The sequence below is a fragment of the Alligator mississippiensis genome, chromosome 11 (genome assembly GCF_030867095.1).
Source record: "Alligator mississippiensis isolate rAllMis1 chromosome 11, rAllMis1, whole genome shotgun sequence".
Lineage (NCBI taxonomy): Eukaryota > Metazoa > Chordata > Crocodylia > Alligatoridae > Alligator > Alligator mississippiensis.
Genome location: NC_081834.1, coordinates 30,992,116 through 31,007,673, shown reverse-complemented (window position 1 = coordinate 31,007,673; position 15,558 = coordinate 30,992,116). Strand labels below are relative to the sequence as shown.

General features: G+C 47.7%; 1 protein-coding gene across 1 annotated transcript in view; it reads right to left on the bottom strand.

The window, feature by feature from the left end:
* ACSBG1 (acyl-CoA synthetase bubblegum family member 1) overlaps window positions 1-15,351 on the bottom strand; it is an 84,607-nt gene extending 69,256 nt beyond the window's left edge. Inside the window, exon 1 of the mRNA XM_014605949.3 lies at window positions 15,235-15,351. Within this exon, the coding sequence (XP_014461435.1) occupies window positions 15,235-15,314 (80 nt within the window). The 5' untranslated portion in view covers window positions 15,315-15,351. The remainder of the gene's footprint in view (window positions 1-15,234) is intronic.
* Window positions 15,352-15,558: the final 207 nt, after the last annotated feature.

Below are 15,558 nucleotides of genomic sequence, written 5' to 3'. Positions count from 1 at the left end.
CCGAGAGTGGGAGATACAGGTTACTGAGGTGGCCATTTTGCCTTAAGAGGTTTGATACAGTCTGTTGACATAGCTGAAACATAAAACAACCAGAGTTAAGAGACTTACTGCCACCTGACATAATAAGTTTGTGTGACAGTGCAAAGCACTTTAGAGACTAATTGAATATTGTTAATTGGTAGGGTTTTTGCGTGTATGTTAAATTATGTATTATGATAATATTGATTAGTTATGATGAATATGTTTGGCTGGGGAATAGAGATATAAGGAACTCCATCTTGGTCTCTGGCATGAACCAGTCAGAACAAGCTGTTGTGCATTCATGTCACATAATGCCAATCAATTAGAACTCAGACACTACAGAGGGAGATGGAGGTCAGACTGTTTGGACATGATTAATTGGTAACATAACCTGACTTCACTATAGAAATTATTCAAGTTATACCTTCAGTCTTTTAAGTCAGGTTCAGTCCACACACAAAAAGCCTTAATTCAAGTGTAGTGGTACTTTTAATTCATAAAGATTGGCCCATCAAGTGTTGTAGGATAAAGCCTGATGAGTTAGCACAAAGTCATCAGCTGGTAATACAACTGCTTTGTGGAATAGCTACTTTAATCAAATAGAAATAATTTCAGTTAACCCTACCTGCTTACACGTAGCTTGTTTTAATTGGTCCCATCTTTGCAAACACAGTGAAACCACTCGATTTGCACATGGGATGCTGAGGATGTAATAAGATAATGGAATTGCACTGGTGTTACCAATGGCCTGACTGAGACTCAGGAACCTTTGTTACTGGTGATGGTCCAATTCAAGGAGAACAAATAACAGCTCTTCATAAGTTTTTATTTTCTTTAATTTATAACTTGAGCATACTCGGTGAAATCAGTTCAAACAAACTGAACACCCCAATCCCATTTTATAGAGTTACTAGGCAATTGCCCATCAAGAATCTTTGGGGGGGGAAATGGGCGAGGACGGATCCCCAGGCCCCCCTCATCCGGGCCCACTTCCCCTTCCCTCCTGCTGCTTGGGGTCTGGGACCGCTCCCCCACTCCCCGCTGCAGCGGCAGAGAGCAAGGAGGAGCAGGCCCTGGCCTGGTGTGGGGGAGGACCAGGCCCGAGGGTGGGGAGAACCCAGGCCACCATGGCGGGGGGGGGGAAAGTGGGCCCAAGCTGACCCGACAGTGGCAGGAGGACAGGAAGAGTGGGCTTGGTGCCGACGCAGGGAGCGGGGGTGGGGGAGGAGTGGGCCTGGGCCAAACTCACTCCTCGCCTCCCCCCACAGCTGCCATGTTGGGCTGGGCCAGGCCAGCCTGCTGTTCCCCACCTCCCCCGACTGCCACAGCGGGCTGGCTTTTCCCCCAGCTGGGGCTTGGCTCCCTCCCCCTGCCACATTGAGCCCATGCCCAGTCTTCCCCTGGCCTCACCATCACTGCTGATGCCATGGTGCACCTGCTCCTCCCTCCCCCCCCCCGCATCAGGCCCACTCGGGGACTGAAGGAGCAGGCTTGGGGCTGATGCGGTGGGGGGAAAGAAGTGGGCCCCCCACCCACATTGGGCCCAAGTCCACTCCCCCCTGGCCTTGCCCCCCACTTCTGTCCGTTCTGTTGCAGCTGCCTCCAGGGAGCGGGGGGGGGGCCAGGCCAGCTCTGCTGGCCTCGCCCCACTCCCCGCTGCATCCCCTGTGTCCCCCCCATCATGACAACGGGCTGCCTTCTGTCAGAGCGCTTCTTCATGCTCTGACTGGCTGTTTGTCAGCCAATCAGAGCATGAATAAAGCATTATGGACAGACAGACAGACGTAGGCTTTTATAATATTAGAATTTTAGAACAGAACAGCACTTTGGTAAGTGTAATGAAGACCTAAATTACTTCATTATAACTATGATAATGTTGGTCCAATGAGCCAGGAGGTCAGTATTAGTTTCTCCTAGTATGATCTCTGCATCTGTATTTGAGATTTCTAAGGAGGTCTGTTTTACCAGGTCAAGCAAAACAGCTGTTATCTAATGCTGTCAGACAAAGCTGTAACCCTTTCCTCATAGAAGGTTACATAATTATAAATAAACTAAAAAATAACTACATAAATTAAGCCACTGGCAAAGTTAAATATATTTCTACAAACATCCATAAGTATTTATAGATACATTGTCATTAAAAAACTCCTATAGGATGCACTACAGTACATTACTGAAATCTTTTTAAAGGTTACTATTAAAAATTAGGCTAATTATTTTGGATTCATACTTGTATAGAGCAGTTGCAGAGATGTATGCATAATAAGCACAAGAGAATTCCAGGAAATCCAGCCAGGCATTAATACAAACAGTGCTACATCACTGTCAAACTATAGTGAGATCTGGGAGTACAGCAAGTTGCTAAGCACCTAATGCTGAAGATTGTAATTAAGGCCACTCCACTCTTTCTCCACTCTTTCCTTCCTCAGCCCATACCCTGCTCTTTTTACAAATTTGTAAGAGCTATACCAAGTTACAATAGTTTAAGAGTTGGTTATACATTAACCAGTGGTATCTATTTTGAGTTCCAGTCAATGCCAGCTTCTGTACCTACCTGTTTGGATCCAAAGTCAAGTCCACATCCCATCACAAATGTGATATTTACACTTCCTTCCTTGCTAAAGCTTTTCCACTCATACATTTTTGCCCCTGCATATTATCTACAGTATGTGCAGCCTGAGTGAATTTCACCCTGTCTTACTGTGCTACAGTCATGCTGTGTTGACAATGTTACATGCATATATATAATTGGAGAAACAGAAATTACTGTAAAGCCTAAATTTAAAAACATCCACTGTATATCCAACAATCATAGCTGAGGTTGCAGGATCAATCACAACAATTGCATATTCTCACTTTTAATTTTACCCCAATTAGTTACTGACTTTTACTGAAATTAGATATGGTAGTCTTATCTTTACACTACCATAGAAGTGTTTTTGTTGTTGTATTAAATTACAATATGCAACTAGTGATGGGCAAATGGCTCACCAGCCTTGGTGCTGATTTAGAGGGACTGCCTGCACTACACTAGCAGCAGCCAGGGAGTGGAGGATACCTGGAATCAGGTATAAAGGTTTTCTGGCACTCAGCACCCCCCCGGCTCTTCTACAGTTGGAACTATACCCATTCGGCTCTCCAATATGTCTGCCCAGGGTGCAAATATTTCTAGTTACATCTCTGTTCAATTATATTACTCTGAAGAATAATGTACCTTCCCAATTCCCAGGCTCTGCCCAAAAGCTGGTCCAACATCTTTCCCAAACATGAGGTTGGTTCAATAAAAGATATCACCAAAAAGCCCTTTTCTCTCTTCTTAGTGTAAAAGTCTTATCATCACTCACGTTTCTTCCATAAGCAATTCTTTTAGCTCCTTCTGGGGCGGCAGTTGATTCTCCATTCAGATGTATCTCAGGAAAATTCAGTTGGATTTTATCTACATCCGATCCACAAAATCGCCTTCATTCACTCTGCAGTTCTGACCAGTTTCTCTGTACATCTAACTTTTCTAACTTTTTATCCAACTTTTTACACATTCAAAAGGGCAGTACACTTTTTATTGCAGGATGCTACGTTTCAACGAGCTTTTTCTCTTTGTTATAACCCCTTTAAACCCTTACCTCAACTTACTTATTCTGCAATGTCTAGTTGCTTGTTTTGTCTTGCCTTGTCTTGTAGCCAAATCCTACAAACTAACTCCCACTTCTTGTGGCCTTCAGTGGATATCTGCGCATGTGTGTGTGCAATTTAAAGGTAAATTGGGAAACATACCATTTTTTTCCATAGCAGAACTTTTTAATCAAACACACCTTTTATATCCCACTGCTTAATTCCACCAAGATGAAGTACTGTATAGCTCATACTGCTTTTTAAACTTTTTAAGAGAAGTGATCATTTGCACAGCATATAAAAAAAATCCCTTCTGGACAGTTGATATACCTGACTTTCTCGTTCTAGAGGGTAACCAATGTGTCCTAAAAACGAATCTTTTCCTGTATTAATTGATGTAAAATCATATTTTCTTAAGCTTCTCTTTGTATATTTACAACCCTCTGTACAAGATAGATCCTGTTTTCTGTATAATATTTTGGGACTAAGTTTTTAAGGTTTCAGATGACAATAGTATCTTAATATCTTAGACTCCCACTCTCTAGCTTTAATAATCTTAACCCACCCTTTCTCAGAATTTTGAGTAGCTAATGCAGCAAAGCATTCTAGCACTAGCCATTTCCCTTCTCCACTAAATCCCACTTACATTTTGAAAACAGATAGTTTAGTGCAAAATTTACTGATGTCTCTCACTCCTGAAAAATATGCTGCACTGAGAGGGCTTTACCAACTATCCCAGCTAAAATGATCACAGCTTTCATGTTTGGTAGGAAAGCCATCTCCAGAATACCTCAGTTAGACAATAGGCAGGCAAGGTTCTTTGGGTAGATGTGATATCTTTTATTAGCAAGGCACCTGAAAGCTTGCTAAGAACATTTTTCCAACTATTCAGTTGGTCTAATATAGCAGTTGTCAACTGGGGGTACTTGAGAAGGCCCTAAGGGGTATGCGCGGGCAGGCAGGGACAGAGCATCGCCATGCACCACCATGCATGGTCACACAGGCGCTGCCTGCCTATCTGGATGCAGGGGAAGCTTTCATGCCACTCCGCATCTGGCCGCATGCACCCACATGCTCCATGTCCAGCCGCTGGGGATACACTGCTCCATGTCCAACCACCGGAGGTACACTGATCCAAAAAGGTTGAAAACCTCTGGCCTAATAAAAGATATCACAGTCATCTACCCAAAGCACCTTGCCTGCCTATGTCGTCCCCACTGGTTCCAAAAGAGGATCCATCTAACGGTGAGTTAAAGGGGAAGGTATGTGAAAAGATCAAGAGTACGTACCTGGAGAAGACCCCTGGCCAGGGGAGTCCATCCAGCCACAGCGGCATGGCCACGCTCCGAAGGGATCTCCCAATCCACCCTGGCGTAGCTTTATCATCTTGCCGGGTGAAGCAGATTGGGTTAATTAAGCTGCTGGGAGTTATTTTCGACTCTGGGAGCTGGGACGAGGAAAGTCGGTAGAGGAAAGAGAAGGGATAGGCAGAGAGGGTAAATGCCTGTCTGCCACCCAGAACTAAGTCCCCAAGAATGGGGCAATAGACCCACAAGGTCTTCAGAGCTTGGAGGAGCTCAAAGGAAAAAACAAAACAGTTCCGTGTTAATTGGCTGCTGTGGACAGTCAATTGAGCCGGCAGGGAATTAACTACTGGAAGAGGAAAAAAAATACCCCCCAAAAATCCGCTTGATTGAGGCTCTGGCAATTAAGCATGTGTTGACTGAAGACAAGGGGAAGAGAGGCAGCATCAGAGTTTCCTGCAGTGAGGGAAGGACCACTGAGTGGATGTTTCATTTTTTTTCCCCCTTTGCAAAGAGGATTTTTTGTTTGTTTTATGTGTACCAGGTCTGGCACTGGGGCAACTGACAGTCAGCTCTGGGTCAGGGAGTCATCACCCCTCCCCAATTAATCAAGTCATCAGAGTCATGGCAGGTGAGACAACAGTGAGGAAGACCGACCCAACTGTACTGACTGGCGCTGGTGCTGGGAAAGAAGGCCAGAGAATGTCAATGGAACGCAAAGGCCCACGCCCACACACGGTGATATCCCGACAAAGTGGTGCTTTTAGTGAGACTCCAGGGTGCGCTAGAGGGATAACCCATCAGATGATAACCCCTGTGGGGCAGACCATCAGAGAAAAATGGAGGAGGATCCCACATCATAGATATGAGGCCCGTTCATACGCACATTACTAAAATGCTGGAACAAAGCATCATTCAGGAGTCCCGAAGTCCATGTCACAGCCCAACTGTGGTGGTGACTAAGCTCGATGGGTCACTGTGGCTGTGTGTGGACTTCAGGAAAGTAAATGCCATATCACGCTTTGATGCCTTTCCCATACCTCAGATTAGTGAGCTGTTGGAGAAAGTGGGACAGGCCAGGTTTATCTCAACCCTGGATTTAGCAAAAGAGTACTGACAGGTGCCATTGAGGAGGGAAGATATGGCCAAAACTGTGTTTGGCACTCCATGGGACTTATACAAAGTTAGGCGGATGCCTTTTGGGTTACACGGGGCAGTGGCTACCTTTCAAAGGTTAATCAAATGGGTGTTGGCCCCACATCAGCAATATGCCGCCACCTACATAGATGATATATACACAGGGTTGGGAGGAGCACTTAGAAGCAGTCAGGGCAGTGCTACAATAATTACGTCAATCCGGGCTTACGGCCAACCTGAAAACATGTGTCCTGGGTAAGGCTGAGGTAAAGTACCTAGGGTTTATGGTGGGTCAGGGACGCATTCGTTTATTGACTGACAGGGTAGAAGCCTCGCATCATTATATTCCAGCCCAGAGCCGCAAGCAACTTAGGGCGTTCTTAGGCCTTGTGGAGTATTATCAACAATTTATACCCCAATTCACAGAAATAACAGCACCCTTACCTGATTTGTTGCAAGGAAAGAATAAGGGCCCCCTTAAATGGGATACCGTGAGTAGGCAGGCATTCGCAAAGACAAAGAGGGCCTTATGTCAGGACTCAGTGTTGGAAACTCCAGACTTTGAATCACCTTTTATCCTACAGATGGATGCCTCTGATAGAGCATTAGGCGCTGTTCTTTTGAAGGAAGTCGATGGAATTGTAAGGTTTGACCTAGAAACTACTATGCAAAGCCTAAGCAAAAGTGAATGTTGTGTGTCGAATGCCCATCTGCAATGATAAGGGGCAGACAGTCTTAGATAGAGGAAGCTTGAAAAAAAACAGAATCAGAGGTACTGGAGCAAAGAGCTCATTAAAATACTAAAAATCACACCCTGAGGCGGGGAAGATATATGCTAATGGAACATATATGTACGTTAATGAGATACATAGCTAAAACACAGGTATAGAGACATGCTCAGTAAAGAACTCCTTGCGTCACTCCTTTATAACCAATTAGCAAACAAGGATGCTTATGAAGATTCAACCTCTGGTATATAAGGGGCTCAGTATTGAATGTGCTTGTGCTTGTCTTGGGAGATTATTCCGCTTGAACCTTTTATTGCTAGCAATAAATCATTTTTATACTTTCACCCCTGGTATCTTTATTGGCCTTTGCATACCGGGCACGAACCCAGACTTGGGCTGGGGCCTAACAGAATCTCCCGGCCTGTAGCCTATGCCAGCCAGAAGCTGAATCCACAGGAAAGAAGGTATGCGATGGTCAAACGTGAATGTTTAGCCATACAATGGGGTGTTGACTATTTTTGATATTACTTGCTAGGGCACGAGTTCACCCTGATAACCGACCATACCCTGCTGAGGTGGCTTAAAACTAAACAGACGGACATTGCGTGCATCACCCAATGGGCTTTGACTTTGTAACCTTTTCACTTTAATATTGTGTATAAGCCAGGGAAAACTAATACAGTTGCCAATTTTTTTTTGAGATGCTACGAAGAAGAGGAGTCAGTGGAGCAAGGCCACTCAGAGACAAAGTTGTCCCCGTTGGTTCCCAAAGAGGATCCACTTAACGGTGAGTTAAAGGGGAAGGTATGTGAAAAGATCAAGAGTACGTACTTGGAGAAGAACCCTGGCCAGGGGAGTCTACCCAGCCACAGTGGCATGGCCACGCTCTGAGGGGATCTCCCAATCCACCCCGGTGTAGCTTTATCACAGGGGTGTCCAACCTTTTTGAATGTGGGGCCGGATCACGAACTTTTTATCACCCAGTGGGCCAGTGAGCCATATTCAAAGACGTCACAGGAAGTGGTATCATATCAGGAAGTGATGTCATGTGACCTTTGACACCAATGAAGTTGCAGGGATTGACATGATGCTGGTTGAAATGGCATGCATGCCTGGTTGACATGGTGCTGCAGGAGCCGCTTGGCTACAACCAAGTTGACCTGGTGCTGGAGAAGCTGCGGGACCAGGCCAGGGTTAACCTGGGGCTCTCCCAGCCTGCCGGTGCCATGCCCAGGTTGACATGGTGCTGCAGGACCCGCCTGGGCAGAACCAGGTTGGCACTGGCCAGGAAAAGCAACATGCAGCTGAAGCCGGCTTCCCATGTGCTGCTGGGGATGGGAGGAGCCCTGCCCGGTCTGCACCAGCCAGCAGAAGTGGCGACAGAGCCGTGTGCTGCTCGGGACTGACCGGTGCAGGCTCGTCCCGTCCCAAGCGGCACATGGCTCTGCTGCCACTTCTGCTGGCTGGTGCAGACCCGGCTGGCCTCCTTCCATCCCCAGCAGCACATGAGAAGCGGCCCCCTCAGGGCCTCGCACGTGGGCGGCCGGGCCCAGAGAGCCACAGTGCCCAGGGGAGCAGGTGCTGCCTTGCTGTGGGGCAGGGCAGGGCAGGGAAGGAAAGGGCAGCCGGGCTGGCTTGAAGCGGGGTGGTGAGGAGGCAGGCATGGGCCAGCATTGCCAGCGGCCGCTGCTTGGCCTCCCACGTGGGGCTGCTCCCCCAGGCCCAACGGGGGTAAGCAGTTCCCCTCCCCTCGCTGCCAGCTGGGGCCCGTGGGCCCGCCCTGCCTGCCTCACCACGGCCCTGCCGCTGCGGCTCCAGACTACGCAGTGCTCCCTGCCCGCCTCGCCGCGCTCTTTCCACGCTCTCTGCCTGCCTCGCCGCTGCGGCTCTGCACCCCGCAGTGCTCCCTGCCCGCCTCGCCGCACTCCCTCCCTGCTCTCTGCCGGCCCTGTTGCCTCAGCACTCCCTGCCCACCTCGCCGCGCTCCCTCCACGCTCTCTGCCAGCCTCGCTGCCGCGACTCCATGCCCTGCAGAGCTTCCTGCCTGCCTCGCCATGCTCCCTCCCTGCTCTCTGCCAGCCCCGCTGCCGCCGCACTCCCTGCCTGCCTTGCCACGTTCCCTCCGTGCTTTCTACCTGCCTCGCCACTACGGCTCCGTGCTCCCTGCCCGCCTCGCCTTCACTGCCAGCTCCATGCCGCTGCCGTTGCTGCTGCCGCGGCTCCGCACTCTGTGGTGCCACCACCTCCACGGGCCAGATAAAATGGCTTGGTGGCCCGCATGGCGGCCCGCAGGCCGTATGTTGGACAAGCCTGCTTTATCATCTTGCCAGGTGAAGTGGATTAGGTTAATTAAGCTGCTGTGGGTTACTTCTGGCTCCAGGAGCCGGAGCAAGGAAAGACCGTAGAGGAAAGAGAAGGGGCAGGCAGAGAAGGTAAATGCCTGTCTGTTGCCCATAACCCAGTCCCTGGGAATGGGCCAATAGCCCCACAAGGTCTTCAGAGCTCAGAGGAGCTCAGAGGAAAAAAAAAACAGTTCTGCATTAATTGGCTGCCGAGGGTAGTCAATTGAGCCAGTGGGACATCAATTACTGGAAGAGAAAAAAAAAACCCCAAGAAACTTGCTTGATCGTGGCTCTGGCGATTAAGCACGTGTTGACTGAAGACAAGGGGAAGAGAGGCAGCATCAGAATTTCCTGCAGCGAAGGGAGGACCACTGAATGGACAACAAGTTTCATTTTTTTTTCCCTTTGCAAAGAGGTTTTTTTTTTGTTTTATGTGTACCAGGTCTGGCACTGGGGCAACTGACGGTCAGCTCTGAGTCAGGGAGTCATCACCCCTCCCCAATTAACCAAGTCATCAAAGTCGTGGCAGGAAAGATAACAGCGAGGAAGACCGACCCAACTGTACTGACTCGCGCTGGCATTGGGAAAGAAGGCAGCCAGAGAATGTCAATGGGACGCAAAGGCCCACGCCCACACATGGTGATATCTCAACACCCCCTTGTCTTTTTCTGAGATGTATCCAGGTGTTTCTCCTGCCTGCCTCCCCCCGGGCACTCCAGTCTGTGGTTTGTGTCATAACCAAATGAGTTGAGTGCCCCTGTCACAATAGAACTGCCCTGAATAACCGCAGTTACTTTCAAATTTGGTACATTCTGCCTCATTAGCTATTCCCACCTGGCAGTATGTTATTGGCTACTCTAAACGTATAAAAATCCGTGCAGCTTCCGCCCAAGTCAGAGAGCTCTGAGCACGTGGTAGAGTACGGAGAACTTTGCCACATGGCAGAGAAAAGCTGGCAGACTGATCACCCTCCAACATCTCCCCGTCACCATCTGTTCCCGACGTATCCTTCATCCTGCATGCTCGTTTCTGTCTACAAACTTGCCGGCTCGTTTTGTTGCCAGTTACCTGTAACTACGCAAGCAACTCGTTACCTGTAACTACGTAAGCAACCTTACCACCTGCGTCGTGGCCACCAGCGGCGTAAGTAAAGTTAAAGTAAAAGTTATTTTGCAACCAATACGCTGTGTCCCACCTCTCCACCCACCAGCCCGCCTGACAGCCGAGTAATCTGCGATCCTCCTCAAGTCGGCTCCGGCTGTCTGAGACATCGCATCACGAACAAGATCTAAGAGCACAGTGGTGGAGATGAATTTAATTGAGTGCTGCCCCTGGTGCACCGGGACCCGCCGCGGGGAAAACGCAGACGAACTCTGGGCACATATTGCCTACCACCAGGCGGTAGGAGGGGATGGTAGGAACATTGACGGCTACTTCTCAGTGAAAGGGGAAGGAGCAGTCATGAAGGAGTGGAGAGCAAAGCTGTTTCCCAGGGCGTTCGGGTGTGTAATGGGCAGTGACCAGGTTTGCTATCGGCCCCCGGATGAAACACTGACCCTATCCCTAGCGGGGGTGAAGGCGAAGAAGGCGGAAAATCTGACCCCCGCTCAAGAGTTTGCCCAGTGCACCCGGTACCTGAGGGAAGGAGGGGAACCCACCCCACCGGACTGGTTTAACTGTCCGGCTTTAGTGCCTGGATTGTGTGGTTACGAACTCCTCGGCCAGCTCCAGGAAGACCTAGAGACCGAGGGCTGCCATGTGGCCAAATGGGGAGGCCCAAAATGGAACAAGGAAAAAATAATAAACGTGTTATTTTGAACGGTAGCAGGGTTATTGAGAGAAAACGCCAACCTAGAAATGCAATTGCGAACAGCGAGCATGGAGTCACTGGAGCAGGTGGCCAGGGGCTCCGAGCCGCCGCCAGAAAATGGCGCCGGAACAGGAGGAGAAGACAAAAAGGGCACAAAAGTTCCCTCAGGAGATGAGCCAGCTGCGTCACCGCCCACGGCCCCGCCCCCTGGAGTGGCGCCAAAAGACAGCCTGCCCCCCGGAGTGACACCAACGGACAGCCACGCCCCCAGCCCGCCCTTCGAAGTGACGGAGAAAGAAAACCCGCCCCCCCATGAGGGAGGAAAGATGCATCCAGTGCTCCCGCCTGACATGTTTAACCCTCTCCCGGCCGTGGTTCACCCGATAGCACTGGTCAAGCAAGTTACTGATGCACAGGGCGCAACTCGTACTACCACAACATACCGCACCCGCACCCGGGGCGAATTGCAGGAGTTGTGCAGAGGATCAAAAGTGAAACCTGGTGAAACCCTAGCTATGTGGCTGGGGCGCCTAGTAGTAGAATTTGGGTCAGACCTGCTAGACTTGGAAGAGGCTAGCTTCCTAACTTGTCAAGCCTCATGGAGTGGGGGGCACGCCACCGACTTAAACGTGGTAACGGGCAACGCCTACTGGCCCATCCCGCTCCCAGCTCTTGTTGCAGGTCAAGTGTGCCACAAATCTCATGCGTGGCATAATGGACGACCGCCGAACCCGTCCACAGAGCAGCTGTTGCTGGCCATCATCGGAGTATCCTACGCATCCTGGAACCCGAGGGTACACCCGTTGGGACTGACACAGGCACAGAGCAACGCGCCGTGGCCCCATCGTCATCTTGGTTGCCCCGGGGATGTTCCAACCACCCTGGACAGTATTGAGGCATGTGTAGAGGTTTACGGGGGAAGAGAGGCCGTGACTTTCAGGCTTCTCCTCGGGCCACTGGCCGGTCAGCTGGCTGAAAACTTGCTAAGCCAGATGCCACGGCTACAGGCCCTGATGGATCCCACGGTAAAAGTCTCCGGTGGGATGGAACCACGTCCTACGGCGTACCCAAGTCAACGCTGTCACCAACACAACGCCTCATATAAAGACAAGCCCCCCTGGGATGAACCAGCGCTTCAAAAGCCCCAACCATGGAAGCTGAAGCTCACCCCTAGACGAATTAGTCTGGGTCACCGTTCCACACCCTCGTCAACCACATCCGCGAGTGCACAAGGAAGTCATCTGCAAACCCGAGCAGTATCCTGGCACCTACTCTGTGCTCCTAGAAGGCGATCAAACCCGGTCGCTCATCATAGCTCATCACAACTGGCTAACTCGCCACCCTGCTGTTCACCGATTATGGCCTCCCTTTTCTTTGTTTGTTTGTCTGTTCGTTTGTTTTGTCCCCTTACAGGCCCGGCGGTGACGAAGCGGCAATCTGTGACTGCCCGATCGCGAGAATCACCGAGCACCAACCTGCAGCACATCCGGGTCAATGCCACAATGGCTGCCTATTCATATGTCGTGAGCAGGGTCGTCGCTCTATTCCTGCTGTTACCGACAGGTTCCTCGACAAACGGAAGCTAACTTCAAAACCTCCAACTCAGTTCTGAACTTTCTATCGTTCCGAGCCAAAGCTATAACTAACGGCTCATAGACAAATGACCCCACCGCGTGCTTACGGCTCCCCCTTTTGTTAATAACCCCGTGTTCACACCCTTGGTCTACCCCTTCAATGTAAGCGTGTGGTTCGAGGCGAGAGGAAACAACTCAGTCCGTAACTTCACAGAACATTTCTGGCATGAACACCATGGGTAGAGGAAGGAGAGGAGTAGAGTGGATATTTTACAAGGAGGGTTCGGAACGTGAGGAAAGAGATGAGGGAGATGATGACAGAAGGGGGCAAGTAGTAAAGGAACAAAAGGCAAGGTTCTATAGGAACCTGTACATTAAAAGAAGAAGAAAAGGGACGATCTGGGAAGAGAGGTGACAGTAGAAGAAATAGAAGGGTGTTTGAAAGGAATGAAGAAAGTCCCAGGGGTCAAATAGGATGGGGTGCTTCGTCTTAATTAATTCAATTGTTGACTTCCCTCATTGCCTTGTGTTTACCATTGATTACAATAGCCATTGTCGTATGTATAGGTTGTTATATCTTACAGTTTGTTAAAAGGCGATTTATAAAGTTATCTGCTTATGTATATACCCGTTTACCACTTGAACCTTGTCAAGACGACAAGTTCCTAGACAGAAATTACTTGTAACCAAATTCCCTTGTCTATTGTGACATGGTCAAGGGGGCATGTCATAACCAAATGAGTTGAGTGCCCCTGTCACAATAGAACAGCCCTGAATAACCGCAGTTACTTTCAAATTTGGTACGTTCTGCCACATTAGCTATTCCCACCTGGCAGTCTGTTATTGGCTACTCTAAACGTATAAAAATCCGTGCAGCTTCCGCCCAAGTCGGAGAGCTCTGAGCACGTGGTAGAGTACGGAGAACTTTGCCACGTGGCAGAGAAAAGCTGGCGGACTGATCACCCTCCAACATCTCCCCGTCACCGTCTGTTCCCAATGTATCCTTCATCCTGCATGCTTGTTTCTGTCTACAAACTCGCCGGTCCGTTTGGTCGCCATTTACCTGTAACTACACAAGCAACTCGTTACCTGTAACTACGTAAGCAACCTTACCACCTGTGTTGCGGCCACCAGTGGCGTAAGTAAAGTTAAAGTAAAAGTTATTTTGCAACCAATACGCTGTGTCCCGCCTCTCCATCCACCAGCCCGCCTGACAGCCGAGTAATCAGCAATCCTCCTCAAGTCGGCTCCGGCCGTCTGAGACAGTTTGATCATGGTGAAACTCTACCCCATATTTAATGTTATTCTGATTTCCTTCCATTACCTGAAAGGGATAACAGAGTTTTATTTTCCCAAAATTCAAAGTTTTGAATCTATAGACCTATAAATAGCTATTGAACAGAATGGTTGGAGATGTTTCCTCTGGCTGCTGGCATCTCTAAACCAATAATGGTGGATGCCAGGAAGTATACTGAATAGGAGACAGATCACTCAAAATATATCCAGCTTACCACTCTCCCTCTATAGCATCCACTTCAGCTGCTGTCGGAAACAGGATACTGAGCTAGATGGACCATTGGTCTGTCCCAGTATGGCACTTCTTACGTTGTTATCTTAGACAAGATTTTAGGCACAAAATGCCCTTCCTCACATCTTGCCTAAGATCTCTCCCAACTATACAGTTGGCCCAATAAAATATATTATCAAAGAAACTTTGCTTCTCACATATTTCCTGTTACATTACAGCTTCAGCAATACTCCTAACATCACTTCAAATATTTTAGCAGCCCAATTATCAGAATAAAACATAAGCAAGAATATAAGATAGTGAACAGTATTAAGAAAGAAATCATATCTAAACACAAAATCTTTAGGTGCAGAAAATGATTTGTTCATGTGAGTTTAGAATAAAGTGCCCATTGGAAACAAAGATTCCTTATGTGCTGAAGAATATTGTTACAGGAGTTCTAAACTTAAATCACACTGGCTCTTAGCACTATGATTACAGCTACAAGTTTTATAGTACCATTTGCCTTGTTTCATAAATATATATACTGAAAAAAAATCACAATATAATGAGGAGTTGCTGTCTCCCAGAAGCTAGATTCATTTTCAATTCTTTTTTCAACTTTATGCCCGTTTTTTCAAGATTTTTTGTTGCTGTTTCAAAACTACAAATCTTCATTCCATGTTCAGGTTACCCTTGTTATTCAAATTTCTAATGCATTCATTTCTACAGTTATTAGTCCCCATTCTATCTAGTGAATGCTACTATTAGATACATGGATTTAAAAAAATAAAAATAATAAAGGCAAATGTGCATAATGGCCATTTCTTATAGGAAGAGAACAGCAACAAGATGACACAGTCTGTGTTACTTCTTGAACAGACTGTGTTGCATGAGAACAATCAGGATGCGAAGAACAGACCATCTGCATTGAATAATGCTATCCAGTTTAACATTCAACCAATCTATAGGTTGGCAAAAGAAATTATGGAAATATGTATTCACTGTCAAATTTTTAAAAAAATTTAAATTTTTTAAAATGTTTTCTTTTTATGTTGTACAAAGGACTGTATATTTTGTACCAAATAGTAGAGTCAGCATTAGATAAATACAGGCTTGATAGGAGTTCATCAGGACTTCAATCCTGAAAAATACTAAACTGGAGATATAGTTTGTTAGTATAAATTCTCAAGTTACTGTACCTGTTTTCATAGCTTTCTGTAATATTCATTGCATTCTCATCTTGTGACTTTTTCTTGAGGGTCTCTTCACTGTCAGGCATGCTGACAAGCTCTACATCTGGTCACAAATATCTTAAAGATCTGTGTGGGCCAGGCATAAATAAGCTGATTGGATCACTGAAGAAACCAACAATAATTGGGTGTTTGTTCAAATAAAGACATCATGAAAGAGGAGGAGACTAAAGATCCAAAAAACCTACTGGTTTCTCTGATTTTAGCATGCTTGAAATGTCTCAGTGACTTTGAGCTGCTTATTGCTAAAACTTTTCTTTAATTATCCCTGAG